The sequence below is a fragment of the Sceloporus occidentalis genome, unplaced genomic scaffold (assembly GCF_023333645.1).
Source record: "Sceloporus occidentalis isolate IW3139 unplaced genomic scaffold, rSceOcc1.0.p SCAF_66, whole genome shotgun sequence".
Taxonomy (NCBI): domain Eukaryota; kingdom Metazoa; phylum Chordata; class Lepidosauria; order Squamata; family Phrynosomatidae; genus Sceloporus; species Sceloporus occidentalis.
In genome coordinates, this window is record NW_028317046.1 from 76,169 (window position 1) to 96,165 (window position 19,997).

General features: G+C 36.4%; 3 protein-coding genes across 3 annotated transcripts; 1 reads left to right on the top strand and 2 right to left on the bottom strand.

The window, feature by feature from the left end:
* The first annotated feature begins 233 nt into the window (after positions 1-233).
* LOC149286780 (transcription factor HES-5-like) lies at positions 234-978 on the top strand. Its single transcript, XM_089493618.1, has 3 exons — positions 234-293; positions 437-611; positions 728-978. Exons 1-3 carry the CDS (start codon positions 234-236, stop codon positions 976-978), a joined length of 486 nt encoding a protein of 161 aa, XP_089349744.1.
* Positions 979-10,781: 9,803 nt separating this feature from the next.
* Positions 10,782-11,486, bottom strand: LOC149286781 (transcription factor HES-5-like). The gene is made up of 3 exons (XM_089493619.1): positions 11,418-11,486; positions 11,122-11,296; positions 10,782-11,005 (listed from the first exon to the last, which is right to left on the bottom strand). Exons 1-3 carry the CDS (start codon positions 11,484-11,486, stop codon positions 10,782-10,784), a joined length of 468 nt encoding a protein of 155 aa, XP_089349745.1.
* A 4,731-nt stretch (positions 11,487-16,217) lies between these two features.
* Positions 16,218-16,931, bottom strand: LOC149286782 (transcription factor HES-5-like). Its single transcript, XM_089493621.1, has 3 exons — positions 16,863-16,931; positions 16,567-16,741; positions 16,218-16,450 (listed from the first exon to the last, which is right to left on the bottom strand). The coding sequence occupies exons 1-3, from the start codon at positions 16,929-16,931 to the stop codon at positions 16,218-16,220; spliced, it is 477 nt and encodes a 158-aa protein (XP_089349747.1).
* Between the last annotated feature and the right edge of the window lie 3,066 nt (positions 16,932-19,997).

Consider the following 19,997-nt stretch of genomic DNA (forward strand, 5'->3'; position numbering starts at 1 on the left):
CTTCTCACACAATACAAGCCCCAGATGTTCTACTGCTCTGTCACCATTCAATGTGACACACTTCATTTGTCCTTCAGAGCTTGTGATTGGCTCTTGAGTGTGGGAAACTGTGGACAGCCAGGGCTCCACACATAATTAAGCAGCCTGGGGGATATATAAAGGAGAGGGGATAGCTCACTGCAGATCAGACAGCTATAGGAACAGACAGCAGATATACTGACCACATACACATCATGGCTCCTTGTATGACTATACAGAAGGCTGCTGGGCAAGCAGAACATGAAATAAGAAAGGTAAGCTTGGCATATTATACAGCAGCATACATGGGTACCATTTCCATTGAACGAAACTTCATGTTTTTACAGATTGTCCAGTTAATTAAAATAAATTTCATTTGGTGATCTAACGAATTTCCTTTTATTTTTTTTCTCTCCAGCTGAGAAAGCCGGTGATTGAGAAGATGAGGAGAGATCGCATTAACAGCAGCATTGAGCAGCTCAGAACTTTACTGGAGAAAGAGTTTCACAAACATCAACTTCCATCCAAACCAGAGAAAGCAGATATTCTGGAGATGACAGTGACCATCCTGCAGCAGCACCTGGCAGGGAAATGTAAGTATATTCTTATCTATCTTTTTATCAATGTTCTATGTGTCTTGTAAAGGACTGTATAGACTTCTTTGGGTCCAAAGGTCTTACTCACCAGCTTTTTTCTTTAATTTTCATAGATGTGTCAAAACCCAGCCAAGCCCATGCAGAAGGATACCGCCAAAGTATCCAGGACTCTGTGAATTACTTGTCGGTTTATGATCAAAGACACCAGAACAAGCTGATGAAACATTTTAACACTCATCAAACAGCTTCTCAAGAACTGTCACATGCAACAATGAACTCCACTCCTTCCACAGTAGAGTCTATTCAGACTGATCCTGGACAATCCCTGCACAACAGCAGAAAGAGCCTCTGGAGACCTTGGTGATGGTGGAAAGATGTCCTTCAGACTGAGTCTAGATCATTGGAAAAGCAGCAGGGTGTTCTCCGCTGGAGAGTCACCATCCATTGTCTATGATGTTTGTCTCAAGAAGAACTCTTTTGCTAAACTCATTAAGGTTTGGGTGCAGGATCAGGTGTCTCTTGCCTGTGTAGGACTTTCTAAGAAAATGCATGTTTTTCTTTCTGTCTAAAAAGAAAAATATTTAGGGAGTGAGATGTATGGGTTAACCCTTTGAGTACCAGGGTTGAATGTATCACACTATGTTTTGCAATATTTGCATGGTTTATAAGTTAGGGTACAGCACTGACTGATTATGTTAAGTAAGCCATATTAATTTGGCTCATTTATGCTTTTCATGCATTTTCTATAGAAATGCTGTTCTGTTTCTCTTTTTGGGGAAGGTTAATTGTTTTTTTTCAGCAACTGAATTGTTGATATATGTTTATTTTATATAAATTATATAGCCGTCTCATTAACTCTTTGAGTGCCCATGGGTAATCCAGTTGGTTAAGTGAGACTGTAAGGCTCTTTGCTAGTGTAAATTATTGTATATAAACAAAGTTCTTTTTTTTTTCTTTAAGGGAAAAAACTATTTGATTCCAATGAAATCAGTCAATGTATTTATTGAGATTCTTGTATGCTTTTGTATTATGTCAGTTATACTACCTGGATACATGTGCATTCTGAAATTATTCTTTTAATATGTGTGCAATACAGTGAATAAAACTCAGAAATGTATTAATTTACTCACCTGTCATTTATTATTATTATTATTATTATTATTATTATTATTAATGGATTATTCTTAAAGGGCTGATCCTTAATCAAGAAGCCTTTCTGTGCAAACACCACACACTTAAAACCTTTTTTAAATGTAAAGAATAGGCATAGACCTCTTACATTATAGAGACTTCTTTTGTGGCCCCAGCAGGCACTATACTTACTATCACACATTAGGGGCATTTTCCGTTGCCCCTCTTGACCAGGTGCACCAGACAGCAGCCTGAATCACCTGGCACTAATACTGGCCCTTAGTTTGCCCTGCATAATGCATAATTCAACTGGATCGGCGACTATAACAATGCATCATTAATTTAACCCTTTCATGTACATCCAAATGATGGTCTCCTATTCCATTCCCTGAAGCTATTTAAGAGCTCAGTTTTCTGGGATATATTCGCTCAGCACAGGTGGATCAAAGGTGTATTGAAATTGAAAAGCTTAGAAATAGAGAACAATAGGAAGGCAGGTAATAGGTAGAGGAGGCCGGGGTATGAGGCAGGTGGCGGGAGCATGCATATAGTTAGAAGACATAATACAAAAGGATGAATCAAAAAATCAAAGGCTTGGTGTTAAGTAATGGTGTTGGGGGTAAATACAGCTCTGTGGAATATGATGGAGCTGCATAAAACAATAAATAATGCTTAAACAATAGGGTTGGTTTGGAGTGACATTTGAAAAATAAGAGGAGGCGGAAGAAAAAAATAAGCAACTGGACAATTGGAAACAGGCCTATATGTGGGGTAAATGTTGTTTAGAAGAGCCTAGCAGTTTTAAACATATTAGAATTGTATATTTCAATCTACTTGCCATTATAACCAATGCATTCAAAGCACACCTCTAATGCCCTGCCAATGCACTATTAACAAGACATGGGCCAACGGTGGAAACAGATCCAAAATTATTAATCAATCAAGTAAACCATGTCAAGCACATGATGGCAATTAGACTTTTCTATGCACTAGTGACTCGTCATATAGTTAACAAAAGTATCATTACAAAATCTTAACTACTGGTTATTTTGATTATTTGAATATTTTCGTAGCATCCGATTGGTTTTCATAGTATAGTACATGGCAGATTTACATAATAACCCAAGAGGTTCAAAAAGGAATATTCTATGGAAAAGGCTTCTCATTTAATGAACATGAACCCCACAGAGACAAGGTGTGAAAGTGTGCTGGACACACTCTCGTCACTTCTTACACTGGCAGACTCCCATTTACATTGTAAAATGTCGCCTTCCTTTCCTGTCTTTGATGTTTCTGAAGGTTTCATGGCACACTTTCGCACCTCGCAACCAGCTCCCACCCAGCAGGACTTCAAACGGTGTGTTGACTTGCTATTGCAGGAAGGAGATCTGTGTGGCTTTGTATTGCAGCGATTCCATCTGAAGAAAAGACCTCTGAGATCCAGAAAGCGTATTTGTTTTACATTTTTTTCTCTATGTTGGCCCAATAAAACTCAACTCAATAAAACTTCAATGAGAGGCTCCATTTCTCCTTGGCTAATATGGTTAGATCCAGTTTCCGCATCATGCACCCAGGGATTTTTAAAGAAAATTATAATAAAAGTCTCTGCGTGGCTTTTGAAAGAAAAAAACAGAGGTAAGAAAAGATCTGTTTAATAGTTTTAAAAATTAAACAGAAGAATGATGCCCTTATTGTGAGTTTACTGTAAAAAAGACTTTATTGGAAGTATATTAAGAAAGCATTATCTGTCTATCCATCTAATATATCTATCTAACCTATCTATCTATCTATCTATCTATCTATCTATCTATCTATCTATCTATCTATCTATCATCTATCTATCTATCTATCTATCTATCTATCATCTATCTATCATCTATATTCACATAATAACAGGGGTATTCACAGGCAGGAATTTTTCTTCAGGACACATTAGCATTGAAGGGTCTACTTCACTTAACTGTCTTCACAGTTTTGCATATTTTAAGTTAATTCACTGAAAAATCCTAGGTTTTGGGTTTGATTTGTGGATACCAGCATTGCGACAAAACATATAAGTGATTCCAGGGCATAATGCATTTTCCCTGTAGTTGGGCTTAGACACCTATATAACAGGCTTGGGTGCTGACTTCAGAAAAAGTGGAGAAGTTGGACGTTATACATACAAAAACATATAGTACTCTACAAAAATTATTTGTTGTCTGATTAGTTTTAAAAAAAACAACTTTCTAAAAGGTAGACTTTTCTGTTCTATTAAAGACAGGTCCCAGAGGAACCAATGATTGTCCACCACTCATCTGTAAAGACCAGACATGTCCAACCCCTATGGTGGTCTCCAACTAAGAGGATACATTTGGCAGGGACCATGTATTGTACACCACCATACAGTTTCTATATCATTATAATATGAAGGGTTTCTTCTGCTGCTGGTCTGTTGGTAGGTGTGAAAGTGTGCTTGGCATGTAGTTGTCACTCCTGACACATGTGGATTTCAGGGCTCATTTAAATTGCAAAATCACACCTTCCTTTCCTTTCCTTTGATCTTTGAAGGTTCCATGGCACACTTTCACACCTCACGACTAGCTCCCACCCAGCAAGACTCCGAAGCTTGTGTGTCCCGTTGGCTGGGAATATCCCTTTAACATGCCCCCAAAAATCTAATTCATATGAAAGAGAGACTAATTTAACGTATTCATCACAATGCCATCAGAGTTTCAATCTAATACTTTAATGTTATGGCCGACCATTCATGAATAGAAACACTTTTGCGAGCAGGGTTCTCTCTACCTAATGTGTCGGTTTGTCTTAGTCTGTCAATTCTCGTCTTGTCAGACCCCTTGAATTTATGTATTGTGTTAAGCGCTGCGTAGATTGTTAGTGCTATATAAATAAAAGATAATAACAGATAATAATAATAATTTATTCATTAAAGTGGTAGTTTTACAAGAGTTTGGAATTCAACCACCAACTACTATGCATTATGAGGAACCCACCATGGCAAGGTGCTCTTTCAAGAAGAAGACCTGGCTGTAGCGTTGTATGGTACAATTGGCGAGGTGACATTATTTAAACTTTATTGTATTAGGTCACAAGCTTTCTGGACTACTTAGGTATCTTCTTCAGTCATATAATACCAGAATAATAGTATATCTAGAAGAAAAGTCCTAAGTAGTCTCTAAAGCTTACAATCTAATTAAGACAGCATCTAAAGGTATCAGCTTTACAAAGTTTGTATTTTTTTTGTATACGCATTGTATTTTCTATTGTGATACTTGAGAAGCACATTAGATTTATAAAAAAACTTGTGAAAAACCTTATTCTTAACCTTTATCTTAAAAGCTAAGATCTGTAAATACAAAACTTTACACTTTACAAAAAAATGCATGATACTATCCACAGCATTCCAGGCACGGTTACAATGTATGATATTTTTAGTAACATTCTAAATATAGTTTCACTTGTGAAATTCTAAATATAGTTGCAATGATCTCTTTAATCAAAAAGATAATTATTTATAAAAGTATTTTTGTTTTCTGACTTTAAACATATTTCCCTAAATCAAACTTTGTTGATCTATGTATAAAGACATTTTAACACATTTATGCATTTATGCTACAGTTTTAACAATTTATTCTTCCATAAACAATTTCACTTCAAATTGTTTTTTTGTGACTGCAGTGATGTCATAGCAGAACTTTTTTTGAGTAATACGTTGATCTTCACAGTTTAATAATCAATTAACCCAATATTAGCAATTAGAACATTATAAGTATAGTTATAATGTTAGACTGTACCATTAATTTTCCAAATCTAGGTGTTTTTACTATTCTGCTTTAGCTTTCACAGAACGAGACCCCCCTTTTAATCTCTTAAAATTCAACAGATGCCCTACAAGCAACTTTAATGTCCATTCAGTTAATGTCTTCTTCCAGAGTAGACTTTTCCCACCAATTCTTCCTGTTCAAATCCCTATTATATTACCAGCCCCAGATGTTCTGGTGTCTCCTGCCACGGTTGAGTGTGACACATGTCTATTGTCCAGGTCCTGCTATCTAATGTCCTGCTGGGTGTGGGAAAGGACTAGGGATAAAGATCTCCATATAATAGGAGAGAGAGAGAGACAGAGACACAGAGAGAGAGAGTATCTCTTTATCTGTAAATCCCCCGCTTGTGTTCCCAGCCTGCTGTGGCGGAGAAGAATGGTTTCTGGTAAAACAACGCTGATCAGGTTCTGGAAATTTGGGTAGAAATTGACACTTGTCGATGAACGATCACATCTTTTTGTATATGAATAATATTGAAAAAAAGGTAAAAATGTAAATCACAATGTAAAAAAAGAGGACAGGCAATTACAGAGGTTTTTGGATTGTTTTTAATTTAATTGGGAAAAAAATCACTACATTTTTCCACCAACAGAACCAAAGTAAGCCAAGCGATTTTAGTTATGGATCATGTTTTATGTGTGCCCAGTAAATGTCTCATAAGAGAGGAGCTCACATTTTTGGAATATAGCATTTGGGGCCTGGTGGTGTCTTCTTCGTCATTTTCCATGTTGGCCCAATAAAAGTTATCAACTTCAACTAAAAACTGCATTTTCTTGCTGGCAAATATGACTATATGGATTTTTCTTACTAGAAACACAGTTAATATGTCCCACCTAAAGTAATTGTCTATGGTCGGTGGCCAGGCGCAAGCATTATAAAGTCATCCCTTCTGACGGTGGCCCCCATGTTATGGAATTATTGTATCGGATTAAACATGGGGCACTAATCTGGATGGACACATTCTGGGTGCCCAGATGGATACCCCAGCTTGTCTGGTGTGGGAACATGGTGAGCTGGGCCTGGGTCTGCCTTGACTCCATTAACACCCCTCCATGGCCAACTTCCTCAGCATCTATCGAACACCATCGTATTCTCGGCACTGTACAGAGGAACACACATCTCAAAAAAAAGGGGCATTGTCTCAATCTCTCTGGGATATAAATCCAGTTTTGCTGCTAGGGCAGTTAGCAGAGTCTCTCTTCTTTGATATGGAGGTGACAACACGACACCTTGAACAAGCTGAAGATTAAAGACCCACACTTTCACACCTCAGTGTGACACAGCCTCCGGAATACCTAATCCTGTCTGTGACTACGGCACAAGAACTCGGTTTAACAGTCATGGAGGCAATCAAACCCTAGAAACCAAAGGGTAGTTTCAATTCCTTTTACACCCACCCAGGATTTATTTATTTACTTTTCTATTCTTTTGGGGCACTGTGTGAAGAAGAGAACTCTGAGGTCTTCAAAGTCTTACTCAACTTTGTATCCAGTACAGAACTTTCTGCATCAGATATATATATATATATATATATATATATATAGTACAGGACAAACCATGTCCTAGTTTGCCTACATGGTGGGGCTCGCTCTGCCTCTGTAGCGATGGGAAACAATGTGTCGCGTTATAGTATTTTATGACATCATAATAAAAGTTATTTGTAGTGTGTTTTTCATAACTTTTTATTATTTTAAAAAAAGTAATAAATTACACCTTTTAATGTTCAATACCATCTAAAAAGCTATACCTACATAGCACACCAAAACACACCTTTACCGTTATGATCCTTTAATCTATTTAGAAACGTCCAGATGTCAGAAACATTTTTTTCTAGATTAATGAGAACCTTTCATTGTCCAAAAGTCTGCCTGATTGGCCGCCCTTGTGTGGGAAAATCTGGGGCTGACAGTTCCGCATGTAATTATGAGCGATAAGCCCTTTATATATAGGCTGGCTGGTATTCTATCAGATACACACCATGAGTACCCGCGATCTGAAAACCCGATGGCACTTTATACATCTATAAAAATATTTTAGAAATTAGTAGGTAAATAGGCAATTTATATTATATTTGTACTTTGTTTAAATATTCGATTTTTTTATTTTTTTTGTCCTTTTTTGTATTTTGTAAAACAGTCATTTCTCAAATCAAAGGCACCAATGAATATAAATATGGTTTGGATCCTTGGGGCTGTTGGCAGTGTTGAAGATACTTCATGAGTTGGGTTTTCTCTCCAATTGGGGAAAAAAAGGGAGAAAGAAAACCCAAAAGATGACATTGAGCTTCCTGCTACAGAGACAGCAGCTGTCAGGACATAGGTAAGTGTTAGCGAAACGTGATTCCCACCAACACGTGAAATGCCTGCTTAATTTGGGTGTCACAATAGATTGTGGGAAGTGTGCGGCGCAGGCAGTAAATTCCTGGTGTCCGGGAGAATTGTTAGAATGAAAGGGAAAGAGTCGATATTCACTGTGGATTTACATTGTGGTTTATTTTAAAACAAATTATATTTATAAAAATCATGTATTTAAATATTAAAGATCAGTGTTTAGAAAAATCAGTATTTATATATTAAAAAACGATTTTTTCGAATATTGGAAGAAACTTAAAAATTATATTTGAATGCATATTATATTTTAGATGACATCACAATATCTCAATCAATTGGCTTCACAAAGTGGAAGATAATTTTGAATCATTTTAAGTAATTTCATTTCATTCGTGGAGATCATTAAATTCATTTTTATGCTAAAAAGTAAAAACAAGTTTTCTATAGTATGCATTTTTATATAATGTTTTGACAAAAAATGCTTGCTAATAACCTTACTAGCATTCATTTATTCACCAAACTTTGAATTTCTGTGGAGTTGCCAGGAAAACTTTTATTACTATATAATTTCAAGGGCCAACTGCTCTGAGCTTCTCCTCATCAAATTTGAATGCAGCTCTACCACTTCTGCTGGGAGGCTATTCCACTTATCTACTGCACTCTCAGTAAAGTCAAAAGAACGAGCAACTTGATCCTGATCAAATCAATGGCAGAAGTGCCAGCAATTTCACTTTGAAATACTCGTGATAATGATTTTTTATACACTTTTCTTTGTAGATGCCGGAGAACCGAGCCGTGGACGTGGATACATTTAAAAGGAGCAATTATTTAGCAAACAATTATGGAAATCAAACTAACTCAATAAAAATAGCACTTATCCAACAGTCAAAGCTGTTTCCAGTTGGGAATTCTTTATACGACCCATGCTTGTGATTTTTTTTAAGGACAACAGATGGAATGCTTCGTACGAGTGCAATAATAAAGAAAAGAAAAGGAGTGTTTGCTGTTAAACATTCAGACCTGAGCAAACTCTCCAAATTAAGGTGGTTTTGTATAAAAAAAAATGAATTCTTGTGCAAAGTTTTGAAACTGGACTTGTTACCATAGCAACCAATAGAATATTCGTTTGGTTGCTTTGCGTAACAATGAGTACTGTCGGCCAGTTGTCTAATAATGATGTTCTTCATGTATTTTGTTGATCAAAATATTTTTAAATGTTAAATAAATCAGTTTCATTCTAGTGTATATGAGTGGCGAGTGTTTATATCAATCATTAAAATAATGTATGATTATATATATTTTATTTTATGATTATATTTTAGTGTGGCAAAGGGGTACGCAAATTACGGCAGTAGGCTGGCAACTGCCATGTGGCACGCCTGGCAAATTGCCAGTGGGCAGCTGGCCCGACAGCGTCCTATACTTACCCCAAAAATGGGTCATATTGAGACATTGGCCACCCTTACGCAATCAAGTGCCAGGACAGCTGTGTTATTCTCAGTCTGGCCCTGGCCATGTTTGATAGCTGCAGGTAGCCTATAGTTTGGGCATTGCTGTTTTCTGATAACAATTTACAGAAAATCTATGTTTATTGATTTTTTTAATAAACGGCTGTAGAGCTCAGGTGCTGTGGAAGCCAATGGTTGAGTTTAGAATTGGATCTAAAAGAGCTTTCCCTTTTACAATCACCCTTACGCTTTTAGCTATCCAGTTCTTCTACTTATTTTGGTAGCATTTGGGTTTTATAGTTTGGCCAGGGATCTTTAATTCTGGTCCAAAACATGTAAACACTTAAAGAGCTTTATGATGTTAGGTCAAGAGGCCCTAGTCTAGAACTAGAGGCCCTGGGGCTTAGATGTAATGTAATGAAGTTTTACTTTACTGAGGGGTGGTAGATACATGAAACAGCCTCCCAGCAGAAGTAGTAGAGGCTAATACAGTGAGGTAATTTAAACATGGGATTTGTATATGGCGCCTAAGGTGGGACCAACGTCTGATTTAGGTCTGAGGCTTTATATCATGAAAAATGGGCAGACTAGGTGAGCCGGAGTGGGCAAATTCTATGTTTCTATTGTTTCTATTTCTATGTAAAGCGCTTATCCATCGTGATAACCTTCCTTTATGTAGACGCTCATAAACTCGTTCTAATACTATGTATTAGTTTATGGAATAAATTACAAAGATCCACTGATATTCTTTAAAATAAAATTTATTCCAATGTCCAAAAAAATGCATTTTGAAATTGAACACAAACAAACTTCAGATTTAACATTATATACACAATTTATTATAAGAATAAGAATGGCTATATTTTATCAATATACAGATAATATCTGTGCAATACCCTACAAATATGTACATTATAGTCATCCGAGATCCATAAAAGAATCTATAAAATCAAGTGATTAATAAAATAATCAATAATATTTTTTCTCACAGGGAGATACAACTAAAATATGATAGAAAACGCTCAAAAAAGCTTTACATTTTGTGTACTCAGTACAAAATAGTTAACAAATTTCAAAATGACAGAAACTGACATTATATTGAAAATAAAGTGACTCATACTTATAAAATGTTCTCCCTGGGTTTTTGTATTAAAAAAAAACCCCATATAATTAAACAGACCCCATCATGTTTAAAAAGATATATTTTCATAGAAATAAAGTGACCTGAAAGAATATTCTATATAAAATCATGATATATGACACATGAAAATTATAGTAGAATATACAATAAATATTGTATTCATGCTCAATAGCTCCCCATAGGACCATGTGCTGGGGTCTCAGAAAAGTGCTTTAGTCATCCATAATGTCCATGATGATGTCCATTGGCAAGCTTACACTAGAAAGCCCATTCAAGAAAGCTGGTAATGTGGGTTACCAGGGTCTCCAGATGGCTTTGGTGGTCTCTGTAGCCATTTGTTTGTTTGGGTTCTGGTAGAAAGATAACCCAGAAGTGAATCCCCTCTCTTGTGACCCATGGATGTTCTGCTGAAGCTTCACCTGGACCTCTGTCTGTTTGTTCGGAGAGAAGAAGCGCTCAGACTCCTGGAGGCATCTGGAGTAACCTTCTCTGTAGCTCTGGCTGGATGATGGAGCAGCTAAAAGTGAGGAAAGGAGACAGACAGTTAGATCTGGGGTTCGGGTTTGCACTTGGATCTTTGTAGCAGGTGATGAGCTGTCTAGAGGAAGAAGATACACAGATCAGGACACTCACATTTCCCAGCCAGGTGCTGCTGCAGGATGGTCACTGTCATCTCCAGAATATCTGCTTTCTCTGGTTTGGATGGAAGTTGATGTTTGTGAAACTCTTTCTCCAGTAAAGTTCTGAGCTGCTCAATGCTGCTGTTAATGCGATCTCTCCTCATCTTCTCAATCACTGGCTTTCTCAGCTGGAGAGAGAAGCAAAAAAATGCATGAGATCCCCAGATTCATTATAACAGAGTGTCAGTGTTTGCTATCAGAGGCTAAAAATCCATTGAAGTGATCAGCATTACGGAGAGCAGAACTTACCTTCCTCAGTCCCTGTGAGCTGAGCTCATTGGCAGCAGTCTGCACCATGCTAGTGTTAGAAGGAGCCATCCTGCGCAGTCAGTGAGTGTGAGTGAGTGAATGAGCTGTTTTGCTGGCTGTCCTGTCTGGTCTCTGATCCCAGTGATATGCTGCTGGTGAGGCAGACACTGCCCTCTATATACTCCTCTCTCTGCATAATGATGTGTGAGGATCAGGCTGTGCACAGGTTCCCACACTCAGCAGCCAATCACAGCGCCTGCAGGGACAATAGAAGTGTGTCCTATTAGGAGGGGGGCATCTGGTCCCTTTAATGGCAGCAGCTCATAAAACGTTTGATGGAAATGTGTTAAAAGTGTGCAAAAGAAAAGCTTTCATAAAATATCCATGTGTGTATCAGTGAGACATCTTCAACACCAGCAAAGGTGGCTATTTAGGACAAAAAACCGACAAATGACACAGGAGCATCCAGGACATCTAAAAATTGCAAATTTGACCATTTGAGTGCCAGCTGGGGCATATAATAAATTAGTAAAGCGTTTGTCAATCTTAGAGTAGCAATACCAGAAACTGAAAATGATTATCTTTTATGAGACATCTGAACATTAAATTATTAGCCATGTTAAAATTAACATATGAATATATATATATATATATATATATATATATATATATATATATATATATATATATATATATATATATATACTAACTGCATATGGCTAAATGTGTCTAATAGAAATAGTATAGTGGTTCTAATGGATGAATTCACATAGAATGCTATAAGGGGTCTGATTCACTAAGACGCACATTTTTATTGATTGATACTTAAGCCGATACTATGCAATATTTTAGGGAATAATACACAAAGACCCACAGATATTCTTCAAAATAAAATGTATTCCAATGTCCAAACAAAATGCATTTTGAAATTGAATAGAAATAAAATTCACATTTAACATTATATAGACAATTTCTTATAAGAATACTTTTGTATCAATATTGTATCAATACACAAATTGTAAATTATAGATAATAAAGACATCAAAGATCCAAAAAAGAATCCATAAAATCAAGAGATTAATAAAATAATCAATAATATGTTTTTCTCACACTAACAATATAGTTAACAAATGTTAAAATTACAGAAATTGACACAATATTGAAAATAAAATGATTGATACTTATAAAATATGCTCCCTGGGTTTTTGTATTAACCCCCCCCCCATTAAATTAAAGGGACCTCATCATGTTTAAAAAAATTCAATTTTCATAGAAAGAAATGTGTGACCTGCAACAATATTCTATATAAAATCATGATGACTCATGAGACTTGATATTTGATGTAAAACACCTTGAAAACTGTAAAACACACCTAGAGGTAACGTGAACTGTCTTAAATATCTCAAACACTAAACCCAAACTAAAATTGAGCATAAGGGGTTAAGTCAAGAGCTAACAGGGCAAGATGCTCAAGGCAGTCTTAAGAAAAAGAACAGAAAATGCTAAAAGTAGCAAAACAACCGAGAAGTGGCAGAAATTGTATGGACAGATGGTTATTATAACAGGAAAAAGGCCATTTGGAGATAGAAAAGGTTAAACCAAGCCTTTAGCGATAAACATGTGGATTCCATGATGTTTTGCTCTCTTACTACTATTATTATTTATTGATTTATATAGCGTCATCCTATTCCGCAGCGCTGTACAATATACCGAATTGTTTACGAATAATAAGAATATTAATAATTATACACTGAAATCCCACCCAATACCCCTCGCATGTTATACGTGTTACATATATCTTGAGGTTATAAGATCTTTTTCATGAGAATCAGATTATCCTTCTTATATATCAATTATAATACTGCAAATGTGAGCATACTATATGAACCGGATCCTGTAGCAGTCTTTAGACTGGTGATCTAATGCTCCTTCATCACTTGCTAGGTGATCTTCTTACCTTCAGCCCTTGATTTAAGTGGAATTTCCATCACAATGGTAAAAAAAGAGATGAAGTTTAAAGAAAGCCGTCCAAGAATCACGTTTAGCCTTTGAAGAATCAATGGGTCCCCCCTGTCTTCCCAGTTTCATGCCCTGTGGAGCTGGGGACAAATCTATTAAATGGGTGGTGGAACGGGGGTAAATAACCAGCCCCCCACAAGGGGTAAATAGGTGCTGATTGCACTTACTTGCAACAATTTATAGAATCTTATAGAAGATATTTTATTCCTTACTTAGTTGAAACAACTGAAGTTGAACCTTGTTCTAATACGCTCATTATTACGTGTGTAAAATTGTACTTGAGGTTCTAGAAACTTGTGGTTATATAATAAGTTGTCTGAAAAGCACTTGATTAGAATCATTTGTAATGAAGTGAAATGGTTTGTCTACTTTCAAAAGGATTGTAAAGAACCTGCTTATGATAATATGAATGGCTTCTGTCCATAGCGTGCGGCCAGTATCTGGAAGCCCAGATGTTTTGGGCCTCAGCAGACACCATAGTCATCCAACAGTAGCCGGATGGCACCCGAATGCCCGTAATGTGGAGTTTCTGGGTGGAGATACGCGAAACATGTAAAAAATAACACCTTTTTACCCCCCCCCCCACCACCACCACCACGACACCCTGCCATGGAAAGTGTCTTTCACATGATGGGTGTTTTTCAACGTGTGACTTCCAGACTCTTGTGCACTTCTTCACCCATAGACCTCCATAGGCTGTTCCATTGCATACATTGGCACAATTGTGCTTTTCTCGCACATTTATACCATTTTTGCACCCATGAAACCTTTATTAATTACCTTTCATCTATAATTAAGACTTTTCGCACATCTCTAAACCCCACCCGATCTCCGAGAGACTGTCTCATTGTAAGTTACCAGTTCAGTTATTTCAACAATATTATCCAGGCACGGCTTAAATTTTAATCCACTTTCCCAATTAGTTCTACATACCCCATCTTTCTAATTTCATTTATAACCAATATCCATGAGCTTATTGTTAGGTTATTCCCTTTAATCTATCCACATTACCAACTTCTGTTGGTCCCACAAATCTCTTCAGAACATTCTCCATTTTTAATACCATGTTCTGTTTATTAAAAAAAATATTTGAATAAACCAATATTTTATATGTGATTATTTTTGACCTGACCCCACAATGTCTAATGTTTTTTATAAATTCCATATCACTTTATTAAATGTTTGGTTTCCTGGAGGATCTCTTATCTAGAGGACATTTAATTCAGAATCTGTTGCTGGAGTCCCTTGGGAGAGGACTGTGTATGAGATAATGAGTTTGTGACATTTTGATGTGACCTCATTACCAAGAATCAAGAGGAATGATCTATCAGGAGGAGGACACAAGATTTCCCTTTAATATTATATGTTCGGGGGACATAAAATAATCAAATTAGCAGATCATATAAAATAATGGACATTATATTTATTAATAAATATTATGTTTCATTATATTTGTAAACCATATGCAAATATTCCATCTCTGAACCGGAGTGGATAAAGTAATGTATTAATGAAAGTCAAAAACAAATATTTGGCACTTTTTGGAAGCCAGGAGTATCTAGTTTATCATCCTGTTAAAGGTGCAGTGTCATATTAATATTAATAGTTTGACCCAGGAATAGTGATGTATTCAGGCCTAGGCCAACTAGGTCCAAGCCAAGGGCAGCAGCCTCCCCACCGCAAAACCAGTGGGTGCCCACTAGTGTACCAGTGCTGAATGATGTCATACCCTGGGGCTCCTAAGAGAGAAGTGCAAACGTGGAAGGGGAGCGGCAGGGGAAACTTCCCGGAGTCAGGACTAGGGTGACCCCAGGATAAATACGAACTTGCCCATGTAAAACAATGATAATGAAAATATGTTATTTTGTGTAAATATGCACAGAAATTGATATTAATCACCTTATAAATGAAATAAAGTAAATCACCAATTTTCAGGTTACAATTTCTGCAAACTTTAATTCTTGGAACTCAATAAGTTAATGTACGTTTATAAAACGTTGCATATCAGAAACATATATAACAAAATACATAATAGAATTAAATGCAGATTTAGCATATAGTGTAAAATACACATTACAGAATTTTCATCACCTCTATAATGGAGATAATTAACATACAAAAAAATAACATGTTATGCACTTGTGAAAGCATCACCACTATCATGTCATGATCCATGTTACTGTATACATATCCATATAATTAATATATTATCATAAATAATCCTCATCGAGAATACAACTTGTAACATACAACAAAAGTCAATGTTTATTTTATATGTTACTATAAAATAAATATATAATATCTTTCAACTGTATCAGTTAACATCAGCAATACCAGAAAGCCATATAGTAATTGTTTTTAGCAACAATTACACAGGAATATTATTTATACTCCAACTTTCAATAAATTCCCTTCATTGAAGGTTACAAATATCATATTGTTCTGCCACTTAAATGACATCATTCAACTGTGCAAATACCTGTTGAGCTTTTGGGCTCTTGCCATAATATAAAAAATATGTATCTAATAGCATTAGTTACATGCTTACACTATCATCATATGATAAAACATAGTCAACTGGCAGAGCCAGAGCCGGACAGAAAACTATCCCTTACACACATGGCCTTGGGCCACCAAATACATTCTATTATGTGCAAATGAAAACAAACTGCCCACCAGGCAAAATGTCCTCTAGACCCTGGGGGCATCACCAGCAGCTGGCAATGAAAGGGCTGCAATATTATATATTGCACATTCAATGCAGTAAAGTCCACAGAGTGACTACCAGGGTCTCCAGATGGCTTTGGTGGTCTCTGTAGCCATTTGTTTGTTTGGGTTCTGGTAGAAAGATAACCCAGAAGTGAAGCCCCTCTCTGCCACAGCTTGTCTCCCATGGATGTTCTGCAGAAGCTTCACCTGGACCTCTGTCTGTTTGTTCAGAGAGAAGAAGCGCTCAGACTCCTGGAGGCATCTGGAGTAACCCTCTCTGTAGCTCTGGCTGGATGATGGAGCAGCTAAAAGTGAGGAAAGGAGGCAGACAGTTAGATCTGGGGTTCGGGTTTGCACTTGGATCTTTGTAGCAGGTGATGAGCTTTCTAGAGGAAGAAGATACATAGATCAGGACACTTACATTTCCCAGCCAGGTGCTGCTGCAGGATGGTCACTGTCATCTCCAGAATATCTGCTTTCTCTGGTTTGGATGGAAGTTGATGTTTGTGAAACTCTTTCTCCAGTAAAGTTCTGAGCTGCTCAATGCTGCTGTTAATGCGATCTCTCCTCATCTTCTCAATCACTGGCTTTCTCAGCTGGAGAGAGAAGCAGAAAAATGCATGAGATCCCCAGATTCATTATAACAGAGTGTCAGTGTTTGCTATCAGAGGCTAAAAATCCATTGAAGTGATCAGCATTACGGAGAGCAGAACTTACCTTCCTCAGTCCCTGTGAGCTGAGCTCATTGGCAGCAGTCTGCACCATGCTAGTGTTAGAAGGAGCCATCCTGGGCAGTCAGTGAGTGTGAGTGAGTGAGTGAATGAGCTGTTTTGCTGGCTGTCCTGTCTGGTCTCTGATCCCAGTGATATGCTGCTGGTGAGGCAGACACTGACCTCTATATACTCCTCTCTCTGCATAATGATGTGTGAGGATCAGGCTGTGCACAGGTTCCCACACTCAGCAGCCAATCACAGCGCCTGCAGGGACAATAGAAGTGTGTCCTATTAAGAGGGGGGCATCTGCTGCTGTGAATGCCGGGGGGGGGGGGCAGGGGGCAATCTGGAGCATGAAGCTGCAGTGTGGGAAAGATCTGCTCCAACATGTTGTTTAAACTAAATATTTATTGCAGTATCGATTGTCTCATCTCTAATTAAGCTGTTATCTTACAGGGGAAAGTTTGAGTAGCTGTGTCCTTACCCTCACCAGTGATGAGACTGGTATTGAACAGACCAGTACATGTGCTATGTGATAAGATTACGTCATCTACAAAATAATAACATCATTTGGAAAATTAAATGTAAAGAAATTCAAAATTATTATCAGGGAACAGTTTCATTCTATTTAAAAACAAATAGTGAAACCATCATTTCGTTTTAGTAGTGACTTTTGATCTTCTTTGTGACTTGACAATAAGAAATGTGTCATTTAAAGCAATGTTGGTCTGCATTTTGACTATACTGAATTGTATGATGAATATTTTAATTTGTAGGTATGAACACATTTTCATTTAAAAGTTTAATTTTGCATTTCTATGTAATTGATTCTTAATAAAACAACAATTAAACTCCTTTGTACATTTTATCCTTAATTTGCTTACAGTGTCAGATTTATTGTTTTAATTAATCTTGTATTCTCCTCTATTATAATTAGAATCTGCTGATGTTGTATAAATACATGTGATCTAATTTATTTTTAACCCTTATTGTGCCTTATCCTGAATTATGTAATGCTTTCATTAATTTTCTTTATTTTTTAAATCACATTTTCTGAAAGCATTTAATTCATATATTGTTTGAATTGAGTTTTATATTGAGAGGCTCTGTTGTTCCCATGGGATAGAGGATGTTTCTGTGAGATAAGGTTTGCATGACATGTTGGTGTGAAGCCATTACCTGGAACATCAAGGGGAATGAGCTGTGTGTGGGGGGTGGCAGAGGGGTTATTGGGTGTTAAGATGCTGAGAAGAAAAAAAATCAGTTTTACTACAAGATCAAGTGCAATAAAGAAAAAACAGAAGGTGCAGCATTTGTAAAATAGAAAAACATTGCAGAATGTTAATCGTTTTCAAAACCCACATACACAAGGAATATTCACTATTAATTGTAGAAAGATTTGCCTGGTTTACAGAATGGCCAACCAGCACAGGTGGTCTATGGTTGCATAGAAGTATATAGAGACTATAATCTTGTATGGATAATAAATTGCTTTTTTGTTGCTCTTAAAGATTGGTTGTGCCCAGTTATTAATATGTTGTGCCTGGTCTATGTACATTACTGTGGAATATAGTGGTTGGTTCTATTATTATTTTTGTTATTATAATTGTCATTACTACTGTTAGAAATAACAATTTGCACAATATTGTGTTAATACAGTGAGGAAATTTAAAGATGCAGATCAGCTTAATAAAAACATAAATAAGTATCCCCAGCATATTATGTAAATACGTTTTAGCAGATCTGCTACATGATTCTTTTCTCTGGAGGCTTTATACCAACAACAAAATAGATTTGTTAATAAATGTTGTTTTTTCCAGTTTCTATTGCAATAACCTATTAGTACTTGCATTTGTGTCATATGATAATGTTCCCTGCACTTCAGAAAGAGACACATTTATCCAAGGTTAAATAATTATTTTCAGGAAGGATTTGGGCATTCTTAGTGCTGGAAATCAGTTACAAAAGTGTTACTTTCTGCAGAGTTTTAGGAGTTTTACTTATGTGACTGAGATACAGATTTGATACTTTGGATTTCTCCAGTTACAGGATTTAGTGTTTTACAATTGGCATTACTACCCAAAAATTGGCAGAAAATTATAAAATGTATAGAAAGGGCTATCAAAGATCCAGTGGGGCGAAATCCCACCAGCTTTCTGGTCACCGAATGAAATGGATAAACCTGTCTCCCCCTAGTGTTAAGATGGGTAAATTGCAGGCTTTGGTCATTAGCATCTTTCTTTTTGGGTCTGGGATTTTCCCTTTGACCCCCCATAGAGAGTTAAGGATGTTATTTATAGGCCAGATACATATTTGACTGTCACACAATGTCTTTTTTTCCATTATTAAATACATTGAATACGTTTATTGAAGTCAACTAGAATGCTTAATTTTTTAGTGATTCAATATTTTTTACCATGTCAAACAATGTATCTCTTGCACTCTCTCACTATCGAACCCATCCGCATTACATAAAATAATAAAAGCTTGAAGTTTAGTTCCAATAATTTTATTAACATATAAAACCATCTTATAAAACAAATGATAATTATTCCTGCAAATACAGCAGATGATGTAAAAATACATTCATATTACATATTAATCATCCATACAATGAGGACTACTTTATAGAAACTCTACATACCACATGTCAAATACATGCAAATTTATCACAAATAATCATGCAATAATCCATGTTACTGTATACACATCCATAGAATGAATGGATTAACATTATTTATCCTCACTGAGAATACTACTGTTGTAATATACAACAAAGGCTATTATTTCATTTGTGAAATGAACTTGTTCTGCTGCGTCAGTTAGACAACTTTTAATAAAATTAGGCCTTTTACTGAGCAGTCATTGCTAATGTCATCTGAACTGGTAACAACAGTACCTAGAATTACGTATTTAAATTATTTATACAATAATATTACTATTTTATTGAAATATTTTTTTGCTATATAATTTAAGAAATTCCCTTCATGGAAGGTTACACACAACCTACTGTTCATACAGTTATAAAATACTGATATTTCAGTGAACAGACTAGTGCATCTCTGATTCTTTTTTTTTTCTATAAGGTCTCAGAGCCACCTAAAGACTAAAGCCTGGTTACCAGGGAATTTAAAGTCAC